Source organism: Myodes glareolus, chromosome 22 (assembly GCF_982192425.1).
Source record: "Myodes glareolus chromosome 22, mMyoGla1.1, whole genome shotgun sequence".
In the NCBI taxonomy this organism is placed as follows: Eukaryota; Metazoa; Chordata; class Mammalia; order Rodentia; family Cricetidae; genus Myodes; species Myodes glareolus.
Genome location: NC_142047.1, coordinates 33463416 through 33491405, shown reverse-complemented (window position 1 = coordinate 33491405; position 27990 = coordinate 33463416). Strand labels below are relative to the sequence as shown.

Sequence of the window (27990 nt, the reverse complement as noted above, 5' to 3'; positions counted from 1 at the left end):
GGTCGCCGAAGGGCGCCTAGTGCGCCTGCGCGTCAGTGAGTGGGAGGCGGCCTACTCCCTCGGGTTTGCTGTTCGCTGCGCGGGCATTGCAATGGCGCAGCAGGGCAAAGTACTCAAGGAGCAGAAGTACGACCGGCAGCTGAGGTGAGCCAGGGTTTCCGAGGGAGCGAGCCTGCTGGTTTGAGGGACCCAAGTGCCTAGGCGGCGTGGGCTGGCCTCCCTCGGGCCTGACGCGGCGGCCGGCGGTGCGGGGCGTGGGGAGCCGGCGCTCCGGGCTCGGCTCGGTCACTGGCCAGCGTGCTGGGCGAAGGCCGGAGCGCCCCTTCCCGCAGGTAGCGAACCTGGGTTGCACGGTCTCGGCCGGCCCTTGCGTTCACGGAACAAGGGGGTCGGGAGGCACCCCATCCCGGCCGCAGTGTTGTTCTACGCCAGCGCTGTCCAATAGAAATGCATAATGCTATTTTCGGGTGAGCAATCTGTGTTCGTAATCATAATTTTTACTGTAGCTACACACAATAAAAATATAAGTTCAAAGAAGCCGGACATGGTGGCGACCGCAGGTTGGTAATCCCAGCGCTTGAGAGGCAGAGGCAGGTGGATCGGAAATTGGGAGCCAGCCTGGGCTACATACGAAAGAATCTGGGCATGGGGAGAGTAAAGAGACAGAGAAGTAATTTTGCTACTACTGCCCCCTCCCTACCCCTTTATTTTGAGAAACGGCCTTAATCTGCCTAGTCTGGCCTTGAACTCAATCGTCTATTTCTCAAGTGCTGAGATTACAGATGTTCTCTGCCAGGCCAGGCTCAAAAATAAGTTTTTGCCCTTCTTTCTTTGTTTCCGTCTTTCACCCTTGAGTGTCCTGGAACTTGCTATGTAGGCCTGACTAGACTCTAACTTGCAGCAATCCTCCTGCTTCCTTATCCCAACAGCTGAGATTACCCATGTGGACCGCCACATCCATTTTATTAGGTGCTGAGGATGGAACTCCAGGCATCGCATGGTTGGCGAGGTGCCAAACTGAGCTTCACTCCCCCCCACACACCGGAATCAATTTTATAATGTTTATTTAACGTCATATGTCCAAAATATTACCATTTCAACCTGTAATCATTGTAAAAAGTTACTATTTTTTTTTGTTCACACTGTCTTATAAATCAGGTATTTCACACATAACGAATGTCATAATTCATGCTAACTGCATTTCTGGGACTCAGTAGCCATTTGTAAATACCTTAACGATCAGGGCTTATCTACGCTGTCAAGTGAATCCTTCAACTACTTCTCCATCCTTGCTTTTTAATTTTTTTCCCTCTCCATTCCTTTTTATTATTTTCTGTGTGTTGACTCTGTAGAAGTTGTGAATGTGCTTGCGGCCACCTTTGCTCTCAGAAGCTCCCACGATACTCTGTGTCCCTAAAGGGGGGGAATTCCTCGTTAGTACTGTGTCAGGGATTTAGACACTTAGTTCTGAGACTGTCCTTGAAGGCAGTCGATCTTTGATAGAAACAGGGAAACCAAGACTCGTAAATTAGGTAACTGGTCCAGATTTGTGCATGTTTCAACTTGGGGCCATCCAGCTTTTTCGTACTCATCCTTTCTCCCAAGTGTGTAGAGAGAGAAGGACACAACTATAACTACTGTGAGTTCTTACACACTCTCGAGTGAAGTGTAGGTAGAACCATAGGCAACAAAACTGAGAAGATATGTAAGGTTACTAGACATCGGGAGAGGATTTTTATTGAGTCCATTCCTTAAAGTACTAAATTTTATCCATCCTAACAAGAACTGCTTATGGCTTTAGAAGGGACAGAAGGAAACAAACGAAGTTGGATGAGCAGGTAGCAGCCGGTGATCAAGGCCTGGCTCTCAGGCCAGCAAGAAAACGGATGCACCAGTACTCTAAGGCTTATTCTTCGACTATCCTACCATTTGTTAGTCAGATAAGACTGTGTGTCCCGTTTCCGTAGAAAAGAAAAAGTCTGTTTCTGGACTGTGTGGCTTTTCCAGGCTATCCCTCCATTTGACAGCTGTTCAGTGCCCAGCTCTTTTAGGCACAGCCCTTTGCCAGGGCATGCTCTGGGACCCTTTAAAGTGAAGAGATCGATGCCCAGTCAATGAAAACGCAAATGGCGCAGTTGGTTGGGCTAGGCCTGATTTTGGTGAGAGGGAAGGAATATCAGAATCTTTCCTTAGTCCTCCGGCATCCAATTGTACTTGCTGACAGTGGCGTTTTCAAATAATTTGTACTTCCTGTTCTGAAGAGAAAATAGTAGATTGTTGGTTTGTTGGGGTTTCTTTGGGGTGTGTATTTATGTTGAGGAGTAGGGGAGTAAAGGTGACCAGCTTGGCCCCAAAACCATGGCACGTGTGTAATCATGAACTTGTTAATGATATAACAGTATCAATCAAGTCATAACTTATATTTCTAATTCTTATTATACCTCGGTGTTTGCTAATGTATGCATCTTTTAATCATGCTATTAGAATGTTCGCAGTAGTCTAATATTACTGTAGCACAAGTAATAAAAACCCCAGAGACAGATATGAGGGTTCAAGCTGAAGATCAGGAAAGCAAAGCAGCCAATCCACTAGAGAGTTCTTACCTCTACCAAAGCTCAGACAAAGGGGCGATCCTGTCCTCAGTGTGACTGCAGACTGCAGCGCTCTCCTCCAAACCTCAGACTGCCCTGAGCCTTTGTCTCCTCCTGCCTTATCTGCCTCTCTCCACCCAGCCATTTCATGCCTGTTTCCACCTCCCCGGTACTGGGTTTAAAGGCGTGTGACTACCAAGTACCATTATGTGAGTTCTATTTCTCTTTTTAGACAGATTCAATCTCGTGTAGCCCAGGGTGGCCTTGAGTTCAGGGATTAAAGTTGTGTGCCACTATTCTCTGGCCTCTAGTGGCTTAACTCTGCACTCTGATCTCCAGGCAAGCTTTATTTATTAAAACAGAAATAAAATATCACTACAGTTCGCTATTATATTTTTTATAGATTTTATATATTTTTCAATTAAATATTATATAATTTTCTTCCTTTCTTTCGTTCCTTCAATCTCTCCCATGTACCCCCTTGCTCCTTCTCGAAATTATGGCCTCTTTCTCTGTTACTGTTACACACACACACTCCTAAATGTTTAAATACAACCTGCTCAGTCCATTTAGTGTTAACTATATGTGTATGATCTCAAGGCTGACTGTTGGGAGCTGTGAACCCCCAGATCCTGAATTTCTGGTAAACAACTTGTAATGCTTGCAGCTGCTCTGAGCACGAGACCCTCAGGAGTTCCTGATGGCAGGGGAGTGGTTTCTGGTGCGTTTGGCTGGGTCGTGGCTATCATATATAAGCTGCCCCTGTACCCAATAAAGGGGGCATTCTTGGGGCATTCCTGTTTCAAGGATGACTCGTGTCTCTCTGTCTGTGTGTCTTTGTGTGTTTCAATCTCCAGCCCCTTGCCCAGTTCATGAACGGTATGGCGGCACATAGAACACAGACAGGTGTGGTGCAGCAGCTGGCCACTTGATATTCGCTAACCAATGGGGGGGGGCTCATCTATGAGGAAGACTGATGCTCTGCGTTCCTTAGTTGCCTGTAATTCTTTGTCTGTGGGTAGGGTCTCATGAGATTTCCCCCTTCCATGTTAGCATGTATGTTAGTGTTTTAGTTCTTCAGGTCTTATTTGGACAGCCACATTGTTGTGGTATCAAGGATGTACCTACCTTCCCTGTCATTTCTAGGAGACATAGTCTCACTGTCGATTTCTTGGCCCTCTGACTTTCACATTCTCTCTGCCTCGTCTCCCTTCGTGATGTTCTGTGAGCCTTAGGTACAGAAGTTGTGTCGTAGGTTAGCAGTTGAATCTGGGCACCCCATGATCACTTTTTCTTTGCTTTATGACCGGTTGTGGTTCTCTGTAATGATTTCTGTAATGATTACAAAAAGAAGTTTCTTTGATGAGTGGTCAGAACTATACTTACCTGTGAGTATAAGAGTAAATATTTAGAATGCAGGTAGAAGTTATGCTAGTTAGTAATGTGGTGGCAACAGGTTCTTCTCTAGCATCCATGACCTCTCTAGCCCTAGGTCGTTGGTTAAGTTTCCCGTAACAGGTATGATTTCTGTCCTGCTGAGTAGGCCTTAAGTTCAGTGGGAGAGCTGTTGGTCACCACCAATATAGGAGTGCCACTATTGAACCCTCATGGCTATCATGCCATGATAGTCGTCACCTTTGTGAGTCATAGGCATCACAGCTGATAGGATTCAGTGCTTTTCTCTCTCGCCAGTTTGTATACCATGAAAGCTGGTCCTCAGGCTTCCAGTCAAATCCCCCTCAGTTCCTCTGGTCTTGTGTCTGAAGTGCATGGTGTCTTCAGCAATAGGGACTTACCTTTAACATCTGGAAGGCAATCAAGGGCAACATTAATATTGTCTATTATATTTTAAAGCACTTCTGCAGAAATCAATGCAAGATTTTTCCAGATGCTAATAAGTAAGTTTCTTGATAAAGCTTTTGCTTATTCTTGTAGATGTCACAGGGGAAATGTCCTATATCAAGATCTTAAATGTACTGGCTCCACATCACTTGAAGAAATGAAATTGAGAACAGACTAGGTTCTAGGTGCAAGATGTCTGCCTGCCTTCCTCCCTTTTTTTCTTTCTTTTCCCTCTTCTTTCTTTATCTCTCTTTCTCTTTTCTCTCTCTCTCTTTTTCTCTTCCTCTCTCTCTCTCTCGCTCACTCGCTCGCTCGCTCACTCTCGCTCTCTCTCTGGTAGAGCTTCACTGTGTTGTTCAGGTTGACCATGAACTTGCTTCGAGAGATTCTTCTGCTTTGCTTCCTGAGTAGCTGAGACAACAGGTGCATGCTGCTTCACTTGGCTAAGACCTTTCTCTAATGTTGATGAGTGTATCTCTAGGCTTTCTGTGCTGACATTATCTGGTTTCAAAGGAGGAAAACAAAGACTAGAAAGGCAAAGCTTAATAGTACTGGGTATATCATGCAAAGGATGATTTATCAAAGTTTTCAATTACATTGTCAGATAACCCCACAATATTATCAGTTCATATCTCACATTTGCTGTTATATGTTATCTTATTTTTATGAAAGAATACTTTAAATATCATTATTCAAATAAGGAAGTCATATTTTGGAGAACCCTTCAATATTCAATCTGTTTTTTGTTTTATAGGTTGTGGGGTGATCATGGACAGGAAGCTTTGGAATCTGCTCATGTTTGCCTAATAAATGCAACAGCTACAGGAACTGAAATTCTTAAAAACTTGGTACTGCCAGGTAATGTAATATTGGTGATTGCATTCTAGGTAACTTCTTTAAGGTCGGTATAAAAAGTTATATATTCTTGGCTGACAGGAAGGCTTAGTGGATGTGGTACTTGCTGTCACACTTGACTTTGATCCCTGGAGCCCATATGGTGAAAGGACAGAACTAACTCCCATGGGTTGGCCTCTGACCTCCACACGTGTGCAGTGGCACATGCATACTGACATTTAAATTGGTAAGGGTAAAGCCAAAACAAAATAAACCAAACCAAAAACATATTTTGATGTCTTCTGTCTCCCCAGGTATTGGATCATTTACAATTATTGATGGAAACCAGGTCAGCGGAGAAGATGCTGGAAACAAGTACGTCCTGGTCTTTTAAATAGGAACCTGTTAGAGAAGGCAGTGCACACAGAGTGAGGCCTGAGTACTAATTTACCCTCATGGCCCTATGTTTAGGTTATGGTAAAGAAGACGAAGTGCTGGGACAGTGCTGGGAAGTTGGCCATTAGCAAACGGGACTCACTGTGACTGTCTTTATGCTGTTAGTACAAGGCAGTAGTCATTTTTCTCATGCCTGTGGATTCTGAGTATTTTCTAAGTCTGTAGTGTTAGTGCAGAGTAATGGTCATACTTAGGACATCAGATATAATAAGCAAGAATGATAACTGGCCATGATGGCACATGCATTTAATCCCAGCACTCAGGAGGTATCTAGCTGATTATGTAGGATGTGCTGAGTATAAGGTTTCTCCCTCCCTCCCTCCCTCCTTCCCTTCTTTTCTTTTCTATTTTTTTGAGTTTTTCGAGACAGGGTTTCTCTGTATAGCTTTTAGCTGTCCTGGAACTCACTCTGTAGACCAGGCTGGCCTCAAACTCATAGAGATCCACCTGCCTCTGCCTCCTGATTGCTGGGATTAAAGATGTGCACCACCACCACGACCCAGCCATCTTTTTCTTATGGAACTATGTGCCTTTGCCATAAAATTGTGCCCTGACTCTCATGAGCAGCCTGAGTTTGGCATATGTGTGGGAGGAAGCCTGAGTGACTCCTTTGTGATTTCCTGCAAAAGCCAGTAGTTCACCGCAACGTTTTCCAGGTGTCTGTGCACACTGTGTATAGGAGATGTTAATAGCTCTTAAGTGGGACAGTGGATTTAATGCCAAGAGAGTTTGCGGAATGGTTCACAGGAGGTTAAAACTTACTTACTCTACAACTCTATTATCAGGTATATTATGACTTTCCAAGGAGGTATGTCGTCATATGGTGTTTCATCTTTTGCAGTCTTGGAACTCCTTTCTCTCAGAGCATCTTGTGAAATGTGTGCCTTGGGGAACATTGATTTACTAACCCGTCTGCTTTTCTTCCTCCATGAAGACTGTTATAGTCTGTTATGAGAATAGTGTTTGTGGGCTGGGGGCATAGCTTAGTAGTAAAGGACAGTAACACACACACACACACACACACACACACGATATCTTTTGAAATCAATACACACACTATTATAAATGGTAAACAACTTTTGCTTTATATCCATATAAATCTTGACTTTTTTTTTTTCTATCCCCTTTAGTTTTTTTCTTCAAAAAAGCAGTATTGGCAAGGTAAGCAATCATGGTTACAAAGCAGGGTTGTGTGTGAGCATCTGATAACGCCGCTCTATATTGGCTGCTAGAAAAGCTCTGACTTTAAAAAACCTCATTTTCTGACTGAAAAGTTAGCTTAGCTCATTTTCTAACCTGGTAAATATCTTTTGGTAGTTGAAGAATTTAGAATGCTGCCCCTATGATTTTACACTGCCCTTTATTAAAGTCTTAATGTTGATGTTTAGTGGATTGTGAGGCTTGGACAGTCTGTGGGGCCACTTGCAGGAAGATGAGGATTTATACCGAGAGCTTGAACTGGTATCAAGGAGCACATTCTTTTTGGAGGGATACCTTGCTCAGTCCAGATATAGTGGGGAGGGCCTTGGTCTTGCTTGCCTGAAAGTGTCAGACTTTGTTAACCCGCCATGGGAAGCCTTACCCTTTCTGAGGAGTGGATGGGAGGTGGAGTTGGGGGGAAGGTGGAGAAGGCGAAAGGAGGGAGGGTGTGGGAACAGGGATAGCTATGTAAAATGAGAAAAGATTGTATTAAAAATATTCTTAATAAAAAAAGAAATTAGTCAGTGGTGTTAGCCAGAAAATTCTTTATTTTTGTATTTCAAATGAAAACCTTAGACATCTGTGTTGATATTCTGAATGGAAGTTGCACTTATTTAGTGATTGGCCACTCTTTGATGGGATTATTGATGTGGGTGGTTGGAGTGGGTCTGAACTGGACCCAGTATAATCCTGCCTGCCACCCATTTTTTCGTCATTTAGCTGTTCAGAAAACTTGCGAGATCAAATAATGTGTCTAAGAACTCTGGTGGTAGTAATCTAGTGCAACCCTGAGTGACATTCTACTGGAACCTCAGCTGAGTACTGAGGAGCAGAATTGTCACATCTATGCATGGAATTTGGAAATTTTCACAGTGAGTTTTTCTTAATCTGTAAGATTTGGGATCACCTTGAGGCTAAGTATTTTCTAATTCAAGTCAAATGCTTTGTTTTTCAAAGAACCGAGCTCAAGCTGCCATGGAATTCTTACAAGAACTAAATAGCGATGTCTCTGGAAGTTTTGTGGAAGAGGTATAATACACACACACACACATATATATATATATATATATATATATATATATATATATATATACATTATTATTTCTGTGCTACAGTATGTCTTTAAAAATAATGCAAAGCCCTAGAACGTAGAATTTTGAATCATTGTGTCATTTGTATTTAGTTGGAATTTAATTTGTCAACTCGCTTATTTTTAAAATAGCTGTTTCTGCCATGTTTAATATATGAAATTGTTGAATTTTTCCTCCCCTTGTCTTATTTAGAGTCCAGAAAACCTTCTAGACAATGATCCTTCATTTTTCTGTAGGTTTACTCTTGTGGTTGCAACTCAGCTTCTTGAAAGGTAAATTTTAGGTGTTAATATCTCTCTTAGTCTTACTTGATTTGCATAGTTTTCCCTATGTATGTTCGTCTGTTTTTACATTTAGTCTGATTTTAAAAATTCTTAAAGTGATGTTTACTTTGGTGCTCTTATAAACTTTGAAAGGATAGGAAAGAAAAAATGAGATATTTGGATATATTTAGAGTATTTTAAGTGAACATTAGATATTGCTAAGTGATGAAGAACTAATTAGAAGCCAGGTGTGATGCTACATACCTGTAATCACAGTACTCAATTTTAAGTGTGAGGCCAGCCTGACCTACACAGTAAGCTTTAGGTTAACTTGAGCTACATAGTGAGGTTTGGTGCTTCAGAAATCTCAAAACCCAGAAAACTAAAAACAAACTAATTATTATTGATTACAGGAAGATTTATAGTACATGCATGGGTTTTATAAATGTGTTTCACTATCATAGAAATGTTTAGATAGAGCTAGGCATGGTGGTACACAACATTAATCCCAGCACTCAGGAGGCAGAGACAGGCGGATCTCTGTGAGTTTGAGGCCAGCTGGTCTACAGAGCGAGTTGTAGGACAGCTAGGGCTGTTACACAGAGAAAGCCTATATGAAAAAAAAAAGTTTAGTGCTTTCACCAGCATTCTTCCTAATAAAACAGACTAAGGTCTCACATCCCTCTGACCCAACACTTTTGAGATTGCAGCCACGTGAAATTGCTTGCTTTCCACTCTACCCTTGCCTGTTTATGTTAGAGTTCCCTGACTGGCGTATATTCACTTGCTTATGTTCTTACTTTACCTTCCTTTACAGTACATTACTACGTTTAGCAGATGTCCTCTGGAATTCCCAGATCCCTCTTTTGATCTGTAGAACATATGGACTAGTTGGTTATATGAGGATTATTATAAAAGAACACCCAGGTAAAATTGTTAAGCATATGGGACTTGCTGTTGGTTGCTTGAGCTGTAATTTTAGAAAGTCAGTTTGAAATTATGAAATAAGTTTATGCCAGTGCAGCTCTGTCTGCAGGTTCAAGGAGACAATTGGATTTAGTAGATTTTTTTTTTAGCTTATTTAAATGTGTGTGGATGTCCTGCCTGTATCTATGGCTATGTACCAAGTGTATGCCTAATGCCTGCATAGTCCAAAAGAGAGCCTCATGTCATCAAGAACCAGAGTTACAGATGGTTGTGAGCCTCTATGTTGGTCCTGGTGATTGAACCCGATACCTCTGGAAGAGTAGCCACTGCTCGTAGTCACTGAACCATCTCTCTAGACTGATTCAATAGGTTTTTGTCTGCTATTCCCTTACATAGCATTATAGATGGATGTAGATCAGAGGCATAATGTACTGCTTCATCTTGTTAAGAGGCTTGACAGCTATGTAAGTGCCTGGTTTCTTTTGCTCCCCAGCTCATAGTTGGGCACGTAAGGCAACCTAACAAGAGTGCGTGGGTCACTTTGACACAGACAGTACACTAGTGGTTCTCAACCTTCCTAATGCTGTAATTCTTTAATACAGTTCCTCATGTTGTGGTGACTCCCAACCATAATACTATTTTTGTTGCCACTTCATAACTAATCTTGCGACTGTTATGAGTTGTAATGTAAATATCTGATACACAGGATATCCAATATGCGAGCTGCAAAGGAGTCACAACCCACAGGTTGAGAACCACTGCATTATAGTAACATTTCACACCAGTCTTTTGTTCCAGTCTCATACTGGTCTTTGATCTCTCTGTTTCATGTTCAGTTACACATGATAAGCCTTTTTCCTAACTATGGAAACAGTGTCAAAGGAGACCAGAGATATTCGTACGCAGGCCTACATCAGCCCAGGACTGATATGAACTTTTCCTTTAGAATCTTAACCTTAGAATTTTATAAAATTTTCCTTCGGTACTCTAAAACATGGTTGCACTGAATTGAGTGTTTTCATTCTATGCTAGCTGTGTTATGAGCCAGGCACTCAGTTGGTGTAACAATAGCTGTTAACTTTGACAGCATCACTGGGAGTCATTTGGGCAGTTAGGATAAGCTTTTCATAAATGATGTTGGACGATTTAAGAGTTAAAATTGTGTGTACGTGGGGAGGGAGGTGATGACACAACTCCTTTAATCCTCCACTTGGGAGGCAGAGGCAGGCAGATCTGTTATTTCAAGGCTAGCCTGGTAATCTATAGAGCGAGTTCCAGGACAGTCAGCTATGCTGAGAGAAACCCTATCTCAAAAAAGAAAACAAAAAATAAAAAAAATGTGGGAAAGTGACAGTAAGATTTTTGTTTTATGTAGATCCACTCTAATGTTAAGTAGAGAGTGAATGTACTTAAAGGAACAAAGGTTGAGGGTTGTTAAATTTCTGGTGGGGAGAAGGGAGGAAGAGAGGATGAGAGTCTGTAGCTTAGGGAAGATGTTAGGAATGGATAAAGGAGACAGGTGGTAATGAGGGTCAGCAGTGTTGGCTGTATGTCTGCTTTTATGTAAGTGATTTCATTTACTCTTAAGAAGACCTTTATTAGGCTGATACTGTTACATCTACATAGGAAGATATTTGTTCTTTGTCTACCGTGACATGGCAAGTGGCAGAATTATAATCTAATTACAAACACTCATTAAAAGTGTACATTGATTTGTGTTTGGAGAGCAGTGTCCAAAGTCAGATTAGGAAGTGAGAAGTAACTGATGTTGAGGTAAAAGGAGCAAACGTCCAGGGTATCCTTGAGTTTCTAGGGAAGAGGGCTATGTAGGTAGACGATGCTTTCTGCTGAAGATGATGGAGAAGGGAGGATAGATTGCCAGGAGTTGCCTGTGCATACATTTGTCAGTCTGGAGCTTTCCCAGTTATAGTAACAAATTCTGCTCTAAAGGAATCGTACTTTCATTAAAACTTATAGTCGGCCAGATGTGGTAATTGATGCCTATAATCCTAGCACTAAGGAGACTGAGCTGGGAGAAACCAGAGTTCAAGGCAAGGTTGGGTTTGCTGTAAAAGAAAACAGACCCATACAACTCACAATTTGTGTGTTTACTATACAGTAAATTCAGTAACATAGTGAAAAAAACTCCATAGGCACTGTGACCATCAGGATTATAGAATTCCAACTGGTCATGGTGGTGCACGTCTTTAGTTCCAACACTTAGGAGGCAGATCTCTGTGAACTTGAGACCAGCCTGTTCTATATACTCAGTTCCAGGATAGTAAAGGTTAAAAAGGTTAAAGCGAGACTCTGTTTCAAAAAAATAAAAAATTAAAGGTTTCCAGTCAGGTGTTAGTGGCTCATGCCTATAATAACAGCAACTAGGATGATGAGGCAGGAGGATTGCTATGAGTTCAAGGCTAGCCTGGGCTATAGAGTAGCCCTCCCCCCATATCCAGCCAACCAATCACACAAACAAAATGTGTGTGTTTGTGTCTTAAGTTCCTATAATGTAGTATATTACTAAAGAATTAAATATATCTTTTGGTATTTGACAGTAATAGAATCTCATCCAGATAATGCGTTGGAGGATCTACGACTAGACAAGCCATTTCCTGAACTGAGAGAACATTTTCAGTCTTATGATTTGGAGCATATGGATAAAAAGGTTGGTGGTGTGTGTGTGTGTGTGTGTGTGTGTGAGAGAGAGAGAGAGAGAGAGAGAGACCTTAAGTTTAGAGTTAAACTTTCTTCCTTTTTTTTTTCTTTTGGCTCTTTTGAATCAGAGTCTCAAGGAATAACCCTGGTTGGCCTAGAACATGCTGTATAGATCAATCTGACCCTAATTTGTGATAGTCCTCCTGTCTCTGCCTCCTCCAGAGTGCTAATTAAGAGTATGTGCCACTGTACCTGGCTTCACATTTTTTTTTAACCTAAGGTTTTTTTTTTTTTTTTTTTGGTGTTTTTTTTTTGTGGATAAATACACACACACACACACCCAATGTGAAAAAATATCATAGTGGCATTCCATTTGTATTTTAATAAATAAAGCTTACCTGAATATCAGAGAGTAAAACAGCCCCTCTGGTCAGCCTTCCAGACCAGGCAGTGGTAACACACACCTTTAGTCCCAATAGCCACACCAGTTTGCCATAAAAAACCAGGTGGTGCATGCCTTTAATCCCAGCCCTAGAGAGGAATATAAAATGGGAGGAGACAGTTCACAGACTCAGTCTCATTCTGAAATTTCCTGGAGGTAGAATCGCCATTTTGGGGCTGAGGTCGAGGTAGGAGACAGTGACTAACTGCTTTGCTTTTCTAACCTTTAGGTTGAACCTAATTTCTCTCTCTGAGTTTTTATTAATCATGCTTCAAAGTATTGTAAACTTCCATATTTCTGTCACCAGATCACACGATAGTATATTATTTTGTTTTCTTTCAATGAATTTATTTCCCCTAAAGTTAAAAACAAAAAAAGAAGAACAGTAAACCAGACCAGACTAGCTCCTAAATCACAGATATCTGCCTGTCTCTGCCTCCCAGGTACTGAGAAAAAAAGGCAGGTTCTACCACACCTGACTAAAAATATTTTTTTAAAAAGAAAAGTAGATAAACTGAAGTTTGCTGTATAGTAACCACCTAAGTCAAGAAATTGGACATTAACTTATCCTAGAAGTTCTCCCCATGGCCTTGTTTCTCCATAGGTACCTGTACTTTAAAAATTAGTTTTAATATGGCAGATACAGTGGTGCGCATCTGTGACCCTAGCACTCAAGAGGATGAGACAAGGTAATTGAAAGTGGAAGCCAACCTTTCTTCTAGAACAGAACACACATATGTGAATATTTAAATTTCAATGGTATGTTTGTTGAAAATGTCTCAAAACTTAATTTCTAGAGTTTGAAAATTACCATGCCAACTATATTTCATTACAGAAGCAGTCATATTTGTAACAGATTTTATAATGAGCATATATTTCTTTTCACCCTACAGTTAATTAAATGCAGATATTCATTTGGTTATCAGAAAACAGCAAGTTCTTATTTTTTCAGCCTAGTATTGATACCTCAAATTAAGAGATTTCAGCTGTACCGTTAGGGACTATTGTATACCTGATACATCAGGGTTAAAGTAGACACTGCCTTTAAAATCAACCTCAGCTTCAGCCTTTCTCCATCTGTGTGTGTGTGTGTGTGTGTGTGTGTTTGTGTTTACAGAAAGCTGTGTATATACCTGTGGAGGCCAGAGGTCAACCTCGGGTTCTCTCAGTTGCTTTCTGCTTTATTTTTTGAGACAGTGTTTTGTCACTGAGCCTGGCACTAGCCATTTATTTAGGTTGGTTGGCCAGTGAGAGTGCCAGGGTCTGCCTGCCTTGACTTCCGTCCATTGAGGTTTCAGCTTATAGCCATGTCTGGCCAGCATTTTACTCACTGAGCTACGCCATAGCCGCTCAAAAATCATTTCTAAAATCATTTCTACAACTGGTTCATTTGTCTGTTTATTACTTCATATGTATTGTAAGATAATTGTGAGTATTGACAATAAAATGGTATAAGTGAAAATTAATATTAACTAATACTGATATTTTCTTCAATTTGTGTCTCATTTTTAGGACCACAGCCATACTCCATGGATTGTGATCATAGCTAAATATTTAGCACAGTGGTGTAGTGAAGTACGTCCTTTTTTTTTTTTTAATTATATGTGACTGTATTTTCAAGCTCTTTTGAGGGTGTGGGAGGTTAAGTTTTCCTGTGTGAGGGTGTATTGCAAGTGAGAGATTTTAAGTTTGAATCCAACTATCACTCTTTCAATACTGATTGTTTTTCTTTTCTTTGGTTTTTCAAGATAAGGTTTTTCTGTAGATTTTTGTAGCATATCCTGGAACTAGCTCTTGTAGACCAGTCTGGCCTCAAACTCACAGAGATCCCCCTGACTCTGCCTCTGCTTCCCGAGTGCTGGGGTTAAAGGTGTGCGCCACCACTGCCAGCAATCTTTTAATTAACATTAGAATTTCAGTAAATTTCATCCTGAAACTATTGTGAGAAATGAATGGGAAGAAATGACCTACAGTTACTCTTTCCAAATTGAGAGCTTCTGATGTCACTGATATGTATTTTATGTATGTATGTGTGTATGTATTAATATATGTCTGTGCATGTATGTGTACTTATGACATATGCATACATATATAATATATATGACCCTTTTTATGAAATCTTACTGTGGAGAATGAGGTACTAAATTTTCATATTATGAGTTTTGATAACTAGATCTTTAAAATTTTTTAATCAATTTAGACAAATGGACGAATTCCTAAAAGCTATAAAGAAAAAGAGGACTTCAGAGATTTGATTAGACAAGGTAATTTTCTACATTATAACTGTTATATAAATTTTGAAAAAAATAATTGCTTGAAGCCAATATATAATTGAATTTCTTTTGTCAGATGATGCCATCATGAGTTTTTAATTTTACTTATCCCTCGGGAATAAAATTTTTTTTTTAATATTTTAAGAACAAATGCTAGCGATATCTCTTGTTAAGGCTCAGCATTCTGATCCTCTATTTAGAGCCTCACAAGGTTTTTCTGTGTTGGGAAGACAGTGGAAAGTCATTATTTGTTTACATTTTTGCTTTAATAGGGATTTTAAAGAATGAGAATGGAACTCCAGAAGATGAAGAGAATTTTGAAGAAGCTATTAAAAATGTGAACACAGCACTAAATATAACTCAGGTATTAAAGAAATTACTGAAGTCATAACTAATATGACTAATATGAAAGTTGATATAACAATTTACCATAATATTGCCTAAATGTATAGTAAGTTAGAAGTGAGTACCTATAACTTAGCTTTATTAATTTTTAATGTTTTTTTTTTAAAGACAAGGTCTTTCTTTGTAGCCCAGACTACCTCAGATTTGCTGTATAGACCAGGCAAGTCTTGACCTTGTTGTGATACTTCTGCCTCTCCCTCTCAAGTGTTGAAGTTTCTATGTGCCATGCCTAGCCCAAAACTTGAGTTTTCTTTTAATACCATTTTGAGCCCTGCATGGTGGTGAATGCCTATAACTCCACCACTTGGTAAGATCAGTGGTCATCGTTGGCTGCACAGCAAGTTCAAAGCCGGGTGGGCTACATGAAACTTTGTCTCATAAAAGTTTAAAAAACGTTTTCTATTATCTTCATTAAAATGATGTTAGTGCTTCAGCATATAGTGGCATTAAGACAAATTATTTTTGTCCTTTTTCATTTAAAGAAATATTTAAATTATTTTAAGTATATAATTTATGAATAATTGAGAATTTGGAGATAAGAATTATAAATGATATTTTGCTAGTCAAAAGAAGTGCTACTCAGCTGGGCAGTGGTGGCTCAGATCTTTAATCCCAGCACTCAGGAGGCAGAGGCAGACGGATCTCTGTGAGTTCAGTTCCACTACAGCTGGGTCTTCACAGAGAAACCCTGTTTTCAACAACAACAGAAAAACAGTGTTACACAAAAACTTAAATTTTGTAACCCTGCATTTTCTTATGACGGCAGTTATTTAGAGTGGAGGTGTTATGAATGACTTGTACATTTCAAGAAATTGTAGGGTGGGTATGGTGGCTTATACCTGTAATCTTAGAACTTTGGAAGTTGAGGCAGTTTGGTCAGTTGTTTTTTTTTTTAAATTTGGAGAGCTATGGAATAAGATACGTGAAAGATTTTTAGAAATTTTTTTACAATTTATGGCCAGAGTACTGCCCTTGATATTAGAAAAGCACTGAAGTTGCTGTAGACATTTTGAAGATGGTGGAACAGCTTTGCAGAGCATATGCCTTTAAGTCGGTCTAGCTGAGGAGCATCTTCTATCTTAATTGGAGAGAATGTTGAAAATGTGTATGTGTATGCATATCAAATTGTACATGTTAGATCTGTGCACTTTTACTGAAAAAAATCAGTTTTGAAAACAGAAGAACTGATTATTCTAAAGCCAGACATGGTGGCATATGCCTGTAATCCTAGCACTGGGAAGATAGAGGAAACAGATCAAGACCACATTGGCTGCATAGTGAGTTCAATTCCAGCCTGGGCCACAAGAGACCTTGTCTTAAAAATTAAACAGCAAAAATGGTTCTAGGAGTTGGGGAACAGTAAACCAAATAATCAGATATTAAAGTATAAACAAATTAGAATATGAGAAGGCAAAAGGGAATCTGGGTTTGGGAGGCAGTAGTAGATAGAGAGCCAGAAAAGACCTCATGAGTGACATCCAGAGGTCTGGTGGGAGAGCTTTTTCAAGCAGAGGACACATACACAGGTCATGAAATGAGATGAAGTTTCACATTTGTTAAAGGATTAGTAGGAAAGTCAGTGTGGTTGAAGAAGAAAGAAAGTGGTAGGAAGGATTTGGGTTTGAAGAGGTAGAAAGGGCTGTATCATAATAGAAGTTTGCAGACCATTGAAGGATTTTGAGTAGGAAGTAAAAAAATCTATTTGTTGAGCCAGGATCTCACTGTATGTATCCCTGGCTGGCCTTGAACTCAGTAGTTGACTAGGTTGACCCTACCTCTGCCTACTTGTGCAAGATTAAAGGTGTGTGCCACTATACTGGGCCATCCAAAGGACTATTTTGACTCTTGTGAGTAGACTAGAGGGTGTGGGGTTGGAAGCCGAGAGACCAGTCAAGTAGTTGTCACTAAGCACTCTGTTTTATCTATGCAATAGTAGAATCAAAGCCTATGGTTTGGAAAGTTTTTATTAGGGTGGTGATCTTGCTAGCAAGAAAATTGGATAATTACTAATTTTTTTGTCAGAGTGGTTGTCTCTTTCAACAGCCTTGAATTAGGGTACATGAATTTCAGAATTTTCATAAGCTGGGAAACGATGAGCAACTTAAAATCTAGCTCTGTAGTAATATCCATATTCTTTGCTGTCTTCAAATATAATTATATAAATGACTTACTCCATGTGATGCAGGAGAATAGGCTTGTCGGGAATGCTGACAGTGGACAGGAGAGGATTTTCTTCCATTCTCTTTCCCCATCAGATCGCCATAAGATTCTGATTCTAAATAAAACTAAACACATCAGAAGTTGACATTTTATTGCACTTTGAAACTGCAAAGATCCTATCTGAAGAAATAGCACTGAAAGTAAAAGTGGACAGAATTCTTAATGTAAATAAATGTTTCGTGTTCCTTTGTTAGGTCCCAAGCAGTATTGAAGATATATTTAATGATGATCGCTGTATAAATATCACCAAACAGGTAACAAGAAGAAGTAAAGATACTGCTGTCTTATACTCTAGCTCAAAATAAACGCCCCTCACTTGTAGTTTTTTCTTTCCTTTTAGACCCCATCTTTTTGGATACTTGCCCGTGCCTTAAAGGAATTTGTGGCCAAAGAGGGCCAAGGAAATTTACCTGTTCGAGGCACAATACCGGATATGATTGCAGATTCAAGCAAATACATAAAATTGCAGAATGTGTGAGTGACTATTTTTGTTGTTGTTAGGTTTGTTTTTTGAGACAGGGTTTCTATGTGTACCCCTTAATGTCCTGGAATTAGCTTTGTAGACCAGGCTGATTTTGAACTTACAGAGATACACCTGCCTCTGCCTTCTGAGTGCTGGGATTAAAGGGTGCGCCATTACAACCTGCTGACTGTTTTTAAACTGTGTAACAGACTACTTATATCTGTCCTGCTAGAGGGAATCAGGACCCTGGTTTCTGACAGAGGACCCAAGAAAATACTGAACTAACAGCTTCCCTTGTTGAAGTCAAGTTCAAGGAAAAAAAATCACATACTTCAAACCTGCCTAATAATACAGATCATGCAAAATCTTTTTCAAATGTTTATATATCTATAAACATTTTAAATGTTTATATATCTATAAATTTTCTATATATATATGTATATGTATGTACACACACACACACATATATATACATATTAAATGTTATCTCTTACTTTGTAAAACGATCAGTATTAAAGCTGAGTCTCCCGGGTAAGGCCATACTTTTTTTTCGGGTGAGGGTGGGACTATTGGGATTGAACCTAGGTCCTCATACTCATGCTAAGAAAGAACTCTACTACTGAGTAATGTCCCTAAAGTAATACTAGTTTCTATCTTCAATTATCCTTTTCCAAATTTTCAGTGTTTCAACTCTTAGACTAGGATAACATCCAAGATTTGCTAAACACTGACTAAGATCTTCTCAGTGTGGCAATACTGGGCCCTGGAGGAATCCAAGCCAGTACCCTTGAATTCATCAGATCCATACCCCAGTTACCAAAAGGTTACATCCTTGGAGACCCAACCTTGTAAGTCTATGTGTGTCAGGGTAGGATACCTGGATAACAGGTATTTATTTATAGTCATTGACTCCTTAAGTTATGAAAGATTAAGACCAAAGGAAAACAGTTAAAAAATAAAGATTCGTGGCTTAACAGTTAAGAGCACTGGCTGCTCTTCCAGAGGACCTGAGTTCAATTTCGGCAGCCACATGGTGGCTCACGACCATGTCTAGTGGGATCTGATGCCCTATTCTGGCATAAAGGTGTACATGCAGATAGAGCGCTCATCCACTAGATAGATGGATGGACGGACGGATGAACAGACAGACAAAATAAAGACTTCATGAATGGTGCCTGGGTGGATTTAAGTTGGATGCTGTAGGGTATAATGGGAGTCTTGGTTTTAGAGGACTCTAAAAGTATTACTGCCAGCTATTAAAAGACCCCTAACTAGTAAGAGGTGTTGCAGGTGGCATTTCTCTAGCATTTTCACATTTTTATGTTCCTAAATCAGTATTTTTTTTATTAAAAATGAGTTTATGTTGCTAATTTTAGAACTTGTTTATTTTGGGTTGTTGTTCTTTTTTAGTTACCGTGAAAAAGCAAAGAAAGATGCTGCTGCTGTTGGTAATCACGTTGCCAAATTGCTTCAGTCTGTTGGCCAGGTAAGCTGCTGAGCACATTGCCCCTTGACAGTGAGTACTTCTCCCTGTGGGCGTGGGATTCAGCCAGGGAGGGGCTAGGGATAGAAGGCATTACCCTGGCTTTTTGTTTCTTTAGCAGAGTGCCTGCTTGCCTATGTCCTCCCAGTTCTTGGAGAAAGCTTTTCATTTCGCAGCCGCTGGCTGTGTGCTGTGCCCACTTTTATCTTTTGTATGCGCGTGTGCATTGTTATAAATCTACATTTGTCTCTTTATAGGCACCAGAGTCCATTTCAGAAAAAGAATTAAAATTGCTTTGTAAGTCTTTTTAATTTCCTTCTTTTGCTTGATAAAAATATGCCACAGAGAATGTTCTCCAGAATTTTAGATGGTCAACATTCTCAAATTGGGGTGTGTGTATCCTTTGGTAAATTTTATGTTATTATCTTGTAATAAAAAGGAAAGTTTAAGACTGAGCTATAGGTACTCATTTGATCTGTGTTAAGTGACTATAATGAAATTAAGAATTTGTCATATAGTTCGTGACTGGGCTTCTGGGATTGCTCCTAATTGTCAGTGGGTAGAAACATTTTCTTTGCGTTAGGTGCAGGTTGGGGAGGTGACGCTGTAGGTTAAGTGCTGGCCGTGCAGACATGAGGAGCTGAGTTCAGTCTATCTTATACAAAAAAATTGGAGAACAAAAAGAAAAGAAAAAATAATATGGTGGCGATTGGTAGAAGATATTCAAAATCAATTTCTGTCAACCACATGTATACATTTAGGTAAGCACATGCATGCATACACCACACACACAAGTAAAAGCTTCAAAAAGTTAGTTGCAGGGCTAGAGAGATGGCTTATCAATTAAGCAGAGGAAGCCCCAAGGAACATACACGTGGACACATAAAATTATGTGTTAAGCCTTTTCTATACATAAAACTGAGAATAAAACCAAAGCAGGAATTAGTTCATACCATTGATGTTCAATATTTAACATAACCTACTGTACTGTGGCCACTCAATACAATTTTTAGTAAATAAATTCTTAAAATTTTTATTATTTTTAAATTCTGTGTATGCCTGTGTATGGCTGTGTGCACCTACAGAGATTAGCAGTGTAAAGTTCCTTTGGAGCTGGAGTTACATGTAGTTGTGAAGTACCTGATGTGGATGCTGGGGACTGAACTCAGTTCCTCTCCATTAACAGCACGATCTCTTACCTGTTGAACCATCGTGTAGCCACAGTTTCTTTTTCTTAAAGTGATCCATAATTCAGCATATTCGCCTGTCACAACCTTCCTGAAGTCTTTACTCTTTGCAGGCAGCAATTCTGCATTCCTTCGAGTGGTAAGATGTCGCTCTTTAGCTGAAGAGTATGGTTTGGATACAGTCAACAAAGATGAAATTAGTAAGTATAACAACTAGATGCTACGTTAAATTGTTAGTAAAATGTGTATAATTACTGTTGAACAAATCGTGTTATAAAATATATAGTTTATATTCTATTTTATAGATTTACCTGAATGATTTTAATTTACATATGCTATACAAAAATAAATACATAACACTGTATTTAGATTACTGAGTGCATTGTTTGTTATACATAGGAATTAACACCATCATGTTTCTGCTTTGATTTTTTTTTTTTTGTCTCGTTTTGTTTTGTTTTATTTCTTTGAGACACGGTTTCTCTGAATAGCAGTTCTGGCTCTCCTGCAACTCCCTTTGTAAACGAGGCTGGCCTAGAATTCAGGGAGATCCACCTGTCTCTGCCTCCTGAGTGCTGGGATTAAAGACATGTGTGTTTAATAAAAACAGCTGTATTTCTATTTTGATAGAGACTCCAGCTAGTATTCCATAAGATTCCTGAATTACTTGTTAACGTATTTCTTCTTGTTTTTAATTTTATACTTTATTTTCATAAAATATTTAAAGTTTTTTGCTAAGATTGTCTCGTATTCTGAAATTTAAGTATGAGTTCAGTCTTTTGTTGTTTGTATGCTGTAAGTTGACCAGTTGTACTATTTTTTTCTTTTTTTCTTTCAGTTTCTAGCATGGACAATCCAGATAGTGAGATAGTCTTGTACCTAATGTTGCGGGCTGTTGATCGATTTCATAAACAGCATGGGAGATACCCAGGTAAGAACAGCAGTTGACTTATCAGATACAAAGAAAATAGCCAGATGGTGGCGACGCATACCTTTAATCTCAGCACTTGGGAGGCAGAGACACTTGGGGAGCAGATCTCTGAGTTTGAGGCCCATCTTCCCTACAGAGCAAGTTTTAAGACAACCAGGCTTGCACAGAGAAACCCTGTCTTGAAAAAACAAACAAACAAACAAACAAAAAACACAAAAAGCAAAAAAGAAAATCTTTCAGCTTCTTATTGTTGTTTTGTTTCATTTGGGTTTGTTGTTGTTGTTTTGAGACAGGATCTTACTTATCTCAGGCTGGCCTTGAACTTGTGGTCTCCCTTCATCAGACTCTTAAATACTGGATTTATAGTCATAAACTATCACATTTGGTCAATAAAATCTTGAATAAATACTTGGCTTGATGCCAGGTATGGCGCCCTCACCTTTAATCCCAGCACATGGGAGTTAGGCAGGTGGATCTTGGGAATTTGAGGCCAGACTGATCTACATATGAGTTCCAGGACAGCCAGGGATACACACAGAAACCCTGTCTCAAAACTAAACAGAAAACCCCAAAACAAAATCTCATACTTGACCTGAATTTTAGTATTCTGTGGGTATTTAGAGGAACTACTATTTGATTTTTAAGGCTAACTACTTATAGACCATTTGATTCAAAACTATTAGAGAAGAATATTGGTTGAATACATATAGACGGAATTTTTTTTCTGCTATTTTCAGTAATAGTCCTTTAAATTTTAAGTTACCAACATGTCTCCTGTCTCTTTTTTTTTTTTTTTGTCTTTTTAAAGTAAGTGTGTGGGGGGGAGGGAGGGAGGGAGAAAAAAGGAAAGGGTTTCAGGGTTTCATTCTATAGCTCAGGGCGCTCCTGAACTCATTGTATAACCTACACTGGCTTCAGTCTTGTAGCAATGCTCCTGCTTCCATCTCCAAAGTGCTAGGATTACAGACATGAGCAGTCACAATCAGCTCTTTTAGTTTTTAAAGCCTGACCTGGAACTTGCTGGCCTTGAACTCTTTGTTCTTGTTTTTCCTTCAGAAGACTATATTATAAATGTGTACCACCATTCCCAACTCATAGTTTGCATGGTAACTTACCTTGACTTTAACCTGAAGGAACAAAAAACCCATAAGCAGTATATCAGTGACTTCTGAACTTTGAACTCTGTAAAGATACATGGATTCTTTGCTCAGTATTTTTTGTTGTCTGCAAAGGCAGTAATTGGAAAACTTGTATAATCTTTTATTTTTTTTCTAAAGGTTTACTTTTGTTTTCTGTATTCTGCTTGCATGTATTCCTGTATGCCAGAAGAGGGCACCAGATCTCATTATAGATGGTTGTGAGTCACCATGTGGTTGTAGGAAACTGAACTCAAGACCTCTGAAAGAGCAGCCAGTTCTCTTAACCTCTCAGCCATCCCACCTGCCCCTAAAAATCTTAAAGATCCACAGTACTTAGAATATTTTTTGGTAATTATAATTGTGCAGGATTATTACATAGCAATACATTCTAGATAGTTCATAAAATCACTTTCTCCAACTAATAAAGTAACCCCCAGTTTATAGACACAGTGAACAAATATATCAAAAGAGAAAAAAGATCCATCATTAAACATGGATTGGTTTATTTATACCATTTGACTAGAATGTACTTTGGTTATTTTTTGCATAGCAAACTGGTTACTCAAAAATGTAGTGGTGTAAAGCAAGCTAGTAGGGGGAGGGGTATGTGTGTGTGCACTTGTGTTTGAAGGTCAGAGGTTTTCATTGGGTATCTCCTTTGGTTGCTGTCCATGTTATATTTTGGACAAAGTCTCTCACTGAACTGAGAACTCACAGATTTGGCTGTATTGACTGGCCAGCAAGCCCTAGGGGTCCTCCTGTCCTGGCTTCCCCAGTGATGGGATTATTGGCATATGCCACTATGCCCAGTGTTTTATGTTGGTTCTTGAGATTGAACTCTGATTCTCTTGCTTGTGTAGCAGGCATTTTATCAACTGACCTGTATTGCTAGTCTCGAAACAAATTATGTCTGGTCTTTTGAAGATTGAGATGAGGCAGTTCTCTTTCAGGAAGAAGTGCTCGTGTAATTGTACGATACTTAGGTTTGAGATTCCAAAGGCTTGACTGAGTTCAATATCCAAGAGACATCTTCACACTCTTCACTGTGATGTTTGGCACCTGGGTGTGGTTCATACCCATAATGCTAACATTCAGGAGGCTGAGGTGGAACCATTTCTGTAAGTCTGGGTCAGCTTGAGCTATAGAGTGAGACTTTGTTCCAAACAATAAAAAAGAGAAAGAAATAACTTAGGACTGGCTTGGTGGTAGAATGCTTGCCCTAGCATTCCTAAGGACCTGGATTTGGTTCCCTGAATGGGAAAACAACAACAAAATGCTTGTCTTACATTCCGGTTTTGCTGTTCATGAACTAAGTAATTTAATTTGTCTATGTCTCAGCTCTTTCATCTATAAATGGGAATAGTTGTAACTACTTCTAATGTAAGAACTTCATAGAGTTCTTATGGGAATTAAATCAGTGCATAAGCATGAGGTACTTAGAGTAGTATCCAGCATCTACTGCTGTTCATAGATAAATAATAATAATAAATGTTATTTATTATTAGGGCTTTATTACTCAGTGTCATTTAATCACTTAGAAATGGAAATTAAGGGCGGGGCATGTAGCTTGATTTGTAGTTATAGCATGCATGAAGCCCTAGGTTTAGTGATCTCCACCACTGAAGAAGCACGTGCCTGTTATCCCTCCCACCCAGGAGGTAGAGGCAGAGGAATCAGAAGTTCAGAGGCACCCCTGGCTACATAGCAAGTTTGAGACCAGCAAGGATACATAAGACTCTGTTTCCAAAAAGAAATAAAATAAAAATTTAAAGGATATAAGTAAGGTATTTTCTCTTTAGTTCTTTGAGCAAATAATTATTGAGTATTATGTGTTACTCTTCTAGAACAATAATTAACAAAGACTTTAAAACAAAGAAACAAAAACCACACTAGAATGCTGGGATTATGTGTCATCATGCCTGGTTTAAACCCAAAGCTTTATTCCTGCTGAGTTCACATTTGACCAGCTAAGCCATACCCACAGCCGGACCTGACAGAGACTTACTGAACTTCAATTTGTGATAGATTTTAGTTATCCCTTAACTTAGAGATTTCAGGTATTTTCACATGTTGGTTTCATGTTAGTACTTTATACTTTAGTTTCATATATTACTGTTTTGATTAGACCGCCTGAAACTGGATTAAGTAAAGAAGATAGGCATTAATTTGAATCACTTTTTTTCCCCCTGAGACAGGGTCTCTATGCAGCTCTGGCCATCCTGGCACTCATTATGTAAACCAGGGTATTCACAAACTCATAGAGATCTGCCCGTTTCTGCCTCCTCAGTGCTGGGATTAAAGGTGTGTGCTACTACACCCAGCCCACACATTTATTTTAATTAAAATGTATATGTATATATAATATATATATACTTTTTTAGGAGTATCTAACTATCAAGTCGAAGAAGATATAGGCAAATTGAAGTCCTGTCTTACTGGCTTCCTTCAGGAATATGGGTTATCTGTAATGGTGAAAGATGATTACGTCCATGAATTGTGAGTATTCTTTAGAGGATATAGAGGTAATAGTCTCCCTGTTTGTGGTTAGACTAATAAAAATTCAAACTTCCCTCTTTTCCTGTAGTTGCCGATATGGAGCTGCTGAGCCACATACCATTGCTGCGTTCCTGGGAGGTGAGTTTTATAGATGAAATGACTTATTTGTTGTTATAGAATACAGTTATTTCTATTAACTCTTTGTTTTCTTGGCTATTTTAATTAGTGAGGTCAGTGAAGCAGACTGTTAGGTTTAGGTTAATCATTTGCTCTCCACACCATTCTCCTACCCTCTGCTTTTCCCACGGACATCCATATTAAACTCCTGAACAGTCACTAGTCCTTGGAAGGATGCTTTTGATCATGAACCGCACTGAACTTTCTAATCATGAGTACACACTCAGACCTTGCTTCCTCTTCTTCCTGTTTTGTCTTCCTGCCCCAACAGTTCTCAAAAACAAAGACTAACTTGACTTAAAGGTCCTGTGTATGTACCTTCTTTTCCCTGAGACATGAGGTCTTTGTACATCAGAGTCCAGTTCAAAACTGCCATTTCTCTCATAAATGCCTTTTATCTCTTTGTTCTCACCATTTCTTCCTGTCAGTTAAGTTAGTTATTGTATGGGTACCTTATAAACATCAGAAATTTATTTCTTATAGTTTACAAAGATCAAAATGAGGATGCCAACATAGTTAGGATCTGTGAGAGCTCACTGCAAGAATCATCTATGGTGTTTTTTCTTTGTCCTCCTCACATATTATGTTTTTAAAGATGTCCAAAGAAACCTGCAGGATCTCCTTTATAAGAGCATAAACCCATTTGTGAGGGCTCCACCCTCATGGTCTAATCACTTTCCAGAAGCCCCACCTTCTAATTCTGTTGCATTGAGAGTTTTCAACATATTAATGAGAGGGGGAGGGGAACGCGAACAGTAAGTGAATAATACCTTAAAAAATTATTCTCCTGTCTATTACTGCCAATAACCTGAGCTATTTGCTTATGGTATTTTCCTTTCCAGATGATTATTTTGCAGGTAGATCCAGTTTGATTAATAGTGTTCAGAATGCTAATAATGCATACCTAAGAAAACCATATTTTAAGCAAACAGAAATTAAAGCCTGATTCCTGATAATCTATTTAAATAAAATCATTCTTTCATGTCTAAATAGTAATCTGAAAAATGCAAAGAAAGGGGCAAAGTATTATTTGCTTAGATCTAGGCCAGATTCTAAGAAACATAATCAGAGAGGTCCAACAAGGGTCAGTTAGAAGATCATTATTTTTATGTTTTGTAATGATTTTGAACTCTATTCTTTGAGGCTTTCCCTATATGAACTTGAGCCACATCTCTTATACTCTTTTTCTTTTTTACCATAGCACTTAGTCATTGTACATACTATACATTTTATTTTAAGCTATCTTTTCTCTTGCTGCTAAAGACCCAAATGAGCAGGCAGCAGATATTTTTGTCTCTTGTATTCTGCTTTCTCTATGGTGCCTGAAAGGTGAGTTGGTATACAGTAGAGTCTTAAGTCTCATAGCCTTAGCATTTTAGAAAGAAGTTGCTTCAGTTAAGAAAAGAAAACGACTTTCTTCTCTTGATGGAATTTGCTGTTTTTGTATGTTTTGAGTACTTTATAGGAGCTCTGTGGTTTTTAATTATTTCTAAATTACAAATGAATTTCAAAGCTGAGGATGTGGCTCAGTGGCAAAGTGCTTGACTAGCATTGAGTCCCTGGTTTGATCCTCAGTAAATCACACACACACACACACACACACACACACACACACACACACACACACACACGTGTGCACACATCACAGAGAGAGAGGCAGACACTGAGAGACAGAGACACTGATTGATTTAGAACAAATATGCTTTCATCCCTTTTTACTATAAAAGTAGAATAGATAAAGGTAGAATTCAAATGCAGTGGTTAGAGGAAGCCCAACCAGAGGGGGAAATGAGGAAGGGCAAGGTGGGGACAAATAAGAAGAAAATATAGGAATAGGTATGTATGAAAATGCCCCAGTGAAACCCATTTCTTTGTATATTAATCAGAAATACTAATAAAGTGTGCAACACAACCCTTGAGTGCAGTAAAAGGGCTTTCTTTGAAGAAGATCTTTGTGTGTGTGTTTTTGACTTTTTTTTGAAATGGTTTCTCTGTGTAGCCCTGATTGTCTTGGAACTTGCTCTGTAGACCAGGCTGACCTCAAACCCAGACAGAGATCTGCCTGCCTCTGCCTCCCAAGAGCAGGGATTAAAGGTGTGCGCCACCATTGCCTGGCTTTTGAAGAGGATCTTTATTCTTCTTTGCATCCTTTCAAAAAGTTCCTTCAACCAAACTACTATTTAAACTTTGCTTCGTTCATTCACTGTATCTTGCCAGCTTTCCAAACCATGATAATTAAAAATACTTTATTTTTAAAATTTGTTTCTCAGTATCTCATTGAGTAATTTCTAAAATGAGCCTTATATTCCTTTAATAACATAGTTATAAAGAATTATAGTATTTTTTGCAGGGAATGATATCGTACCCTTAATCCCAGAACTTGGGAGTCAGAGGCAGTTGGATCTCTGAGTTTGAGGTCAGCCTGGGTCTATATTGTGAGTTCTAGGACTGACTCAGTAGACTATGTTTGTTTTGGATTACTTTTAAACAGTTTTGCTTTCTTTATGGAATCCCAACCCCCCCTCTGCTTCCTGAGTGCTGGGATTAAAAGCATGCACCACCAGGCTCAGGCTGACTTTTATTGTTTAATTCTTAAAATTTATTATTTTTAAAGATTTACTTTTCTCCTTTTTCCCACAGGAGCTGCTGCTCAAGAAGTTATCAAAGTAATCACCAAGCAGTTTGTAATTTTTAATAATACTTACATTTATAGTGGCATGTCACAAACTTCTGCAACTTTCCAGTTGTAGAATAAGTACCACATGTAATATGTTAATGATTGAATAAGTACCACTTGTTAATGATTTAAACTGTAATTGTCTTCATATTGTGCTTTAGTTTGTAAAAATCTGTTAAAGGAGAGCAGTAAATTGTTTCCTTAATAAACATTTTCCTCGTTTGTAATATAGTCT

At 39.0% G+C, this 27990-nt stretch overlaps 1 protein-coding gene across 1 annotated transcript; it reads left to right on the top strand.

Moving 5' to 3' along the window:
* Positions 1 to 11: 11 nt before the first annotated feature.
* Nae1 (NEDD8 activating enzyme E1 subunit 1) lies at positions 12 to 27982 on the top strand. The gene is made up of 20 exons (XM_085682088.2): positions 12 to 144; positions 5188 to 5291; positions 5582 to 5642; positions 6854 to 6884; positions 7881 to 7952; positions 8207 to 8286; positions 9095 to 9204; positions 11763 to 11872; positions 13817 to 13879; positions 14505 to 14568; positions 14850 to 14941; positions 17397 to 17456; positions 17543 to 17676; positions 19076 to 19151; positions 19406 to 19445; positions 20449 to 20535; positions 21174 to 21266; positions 24787 to 24901; positions 24990 to 25039; positions 27719 to 27982. Exons 1-20 carry the CDS (start codon positions 92 to 94, stop codon positions 27826 to 27828), a joined length of 1605 nt encoding a protein of 534 aa, XP_085538214.1. The 5' UTR covers positions 12 to 91; the 3' UTR covers positions 27829 to 27982.
* The last annotated feature ends 8 nt before the right edge of the window (positions 27983 to 27990 follow it).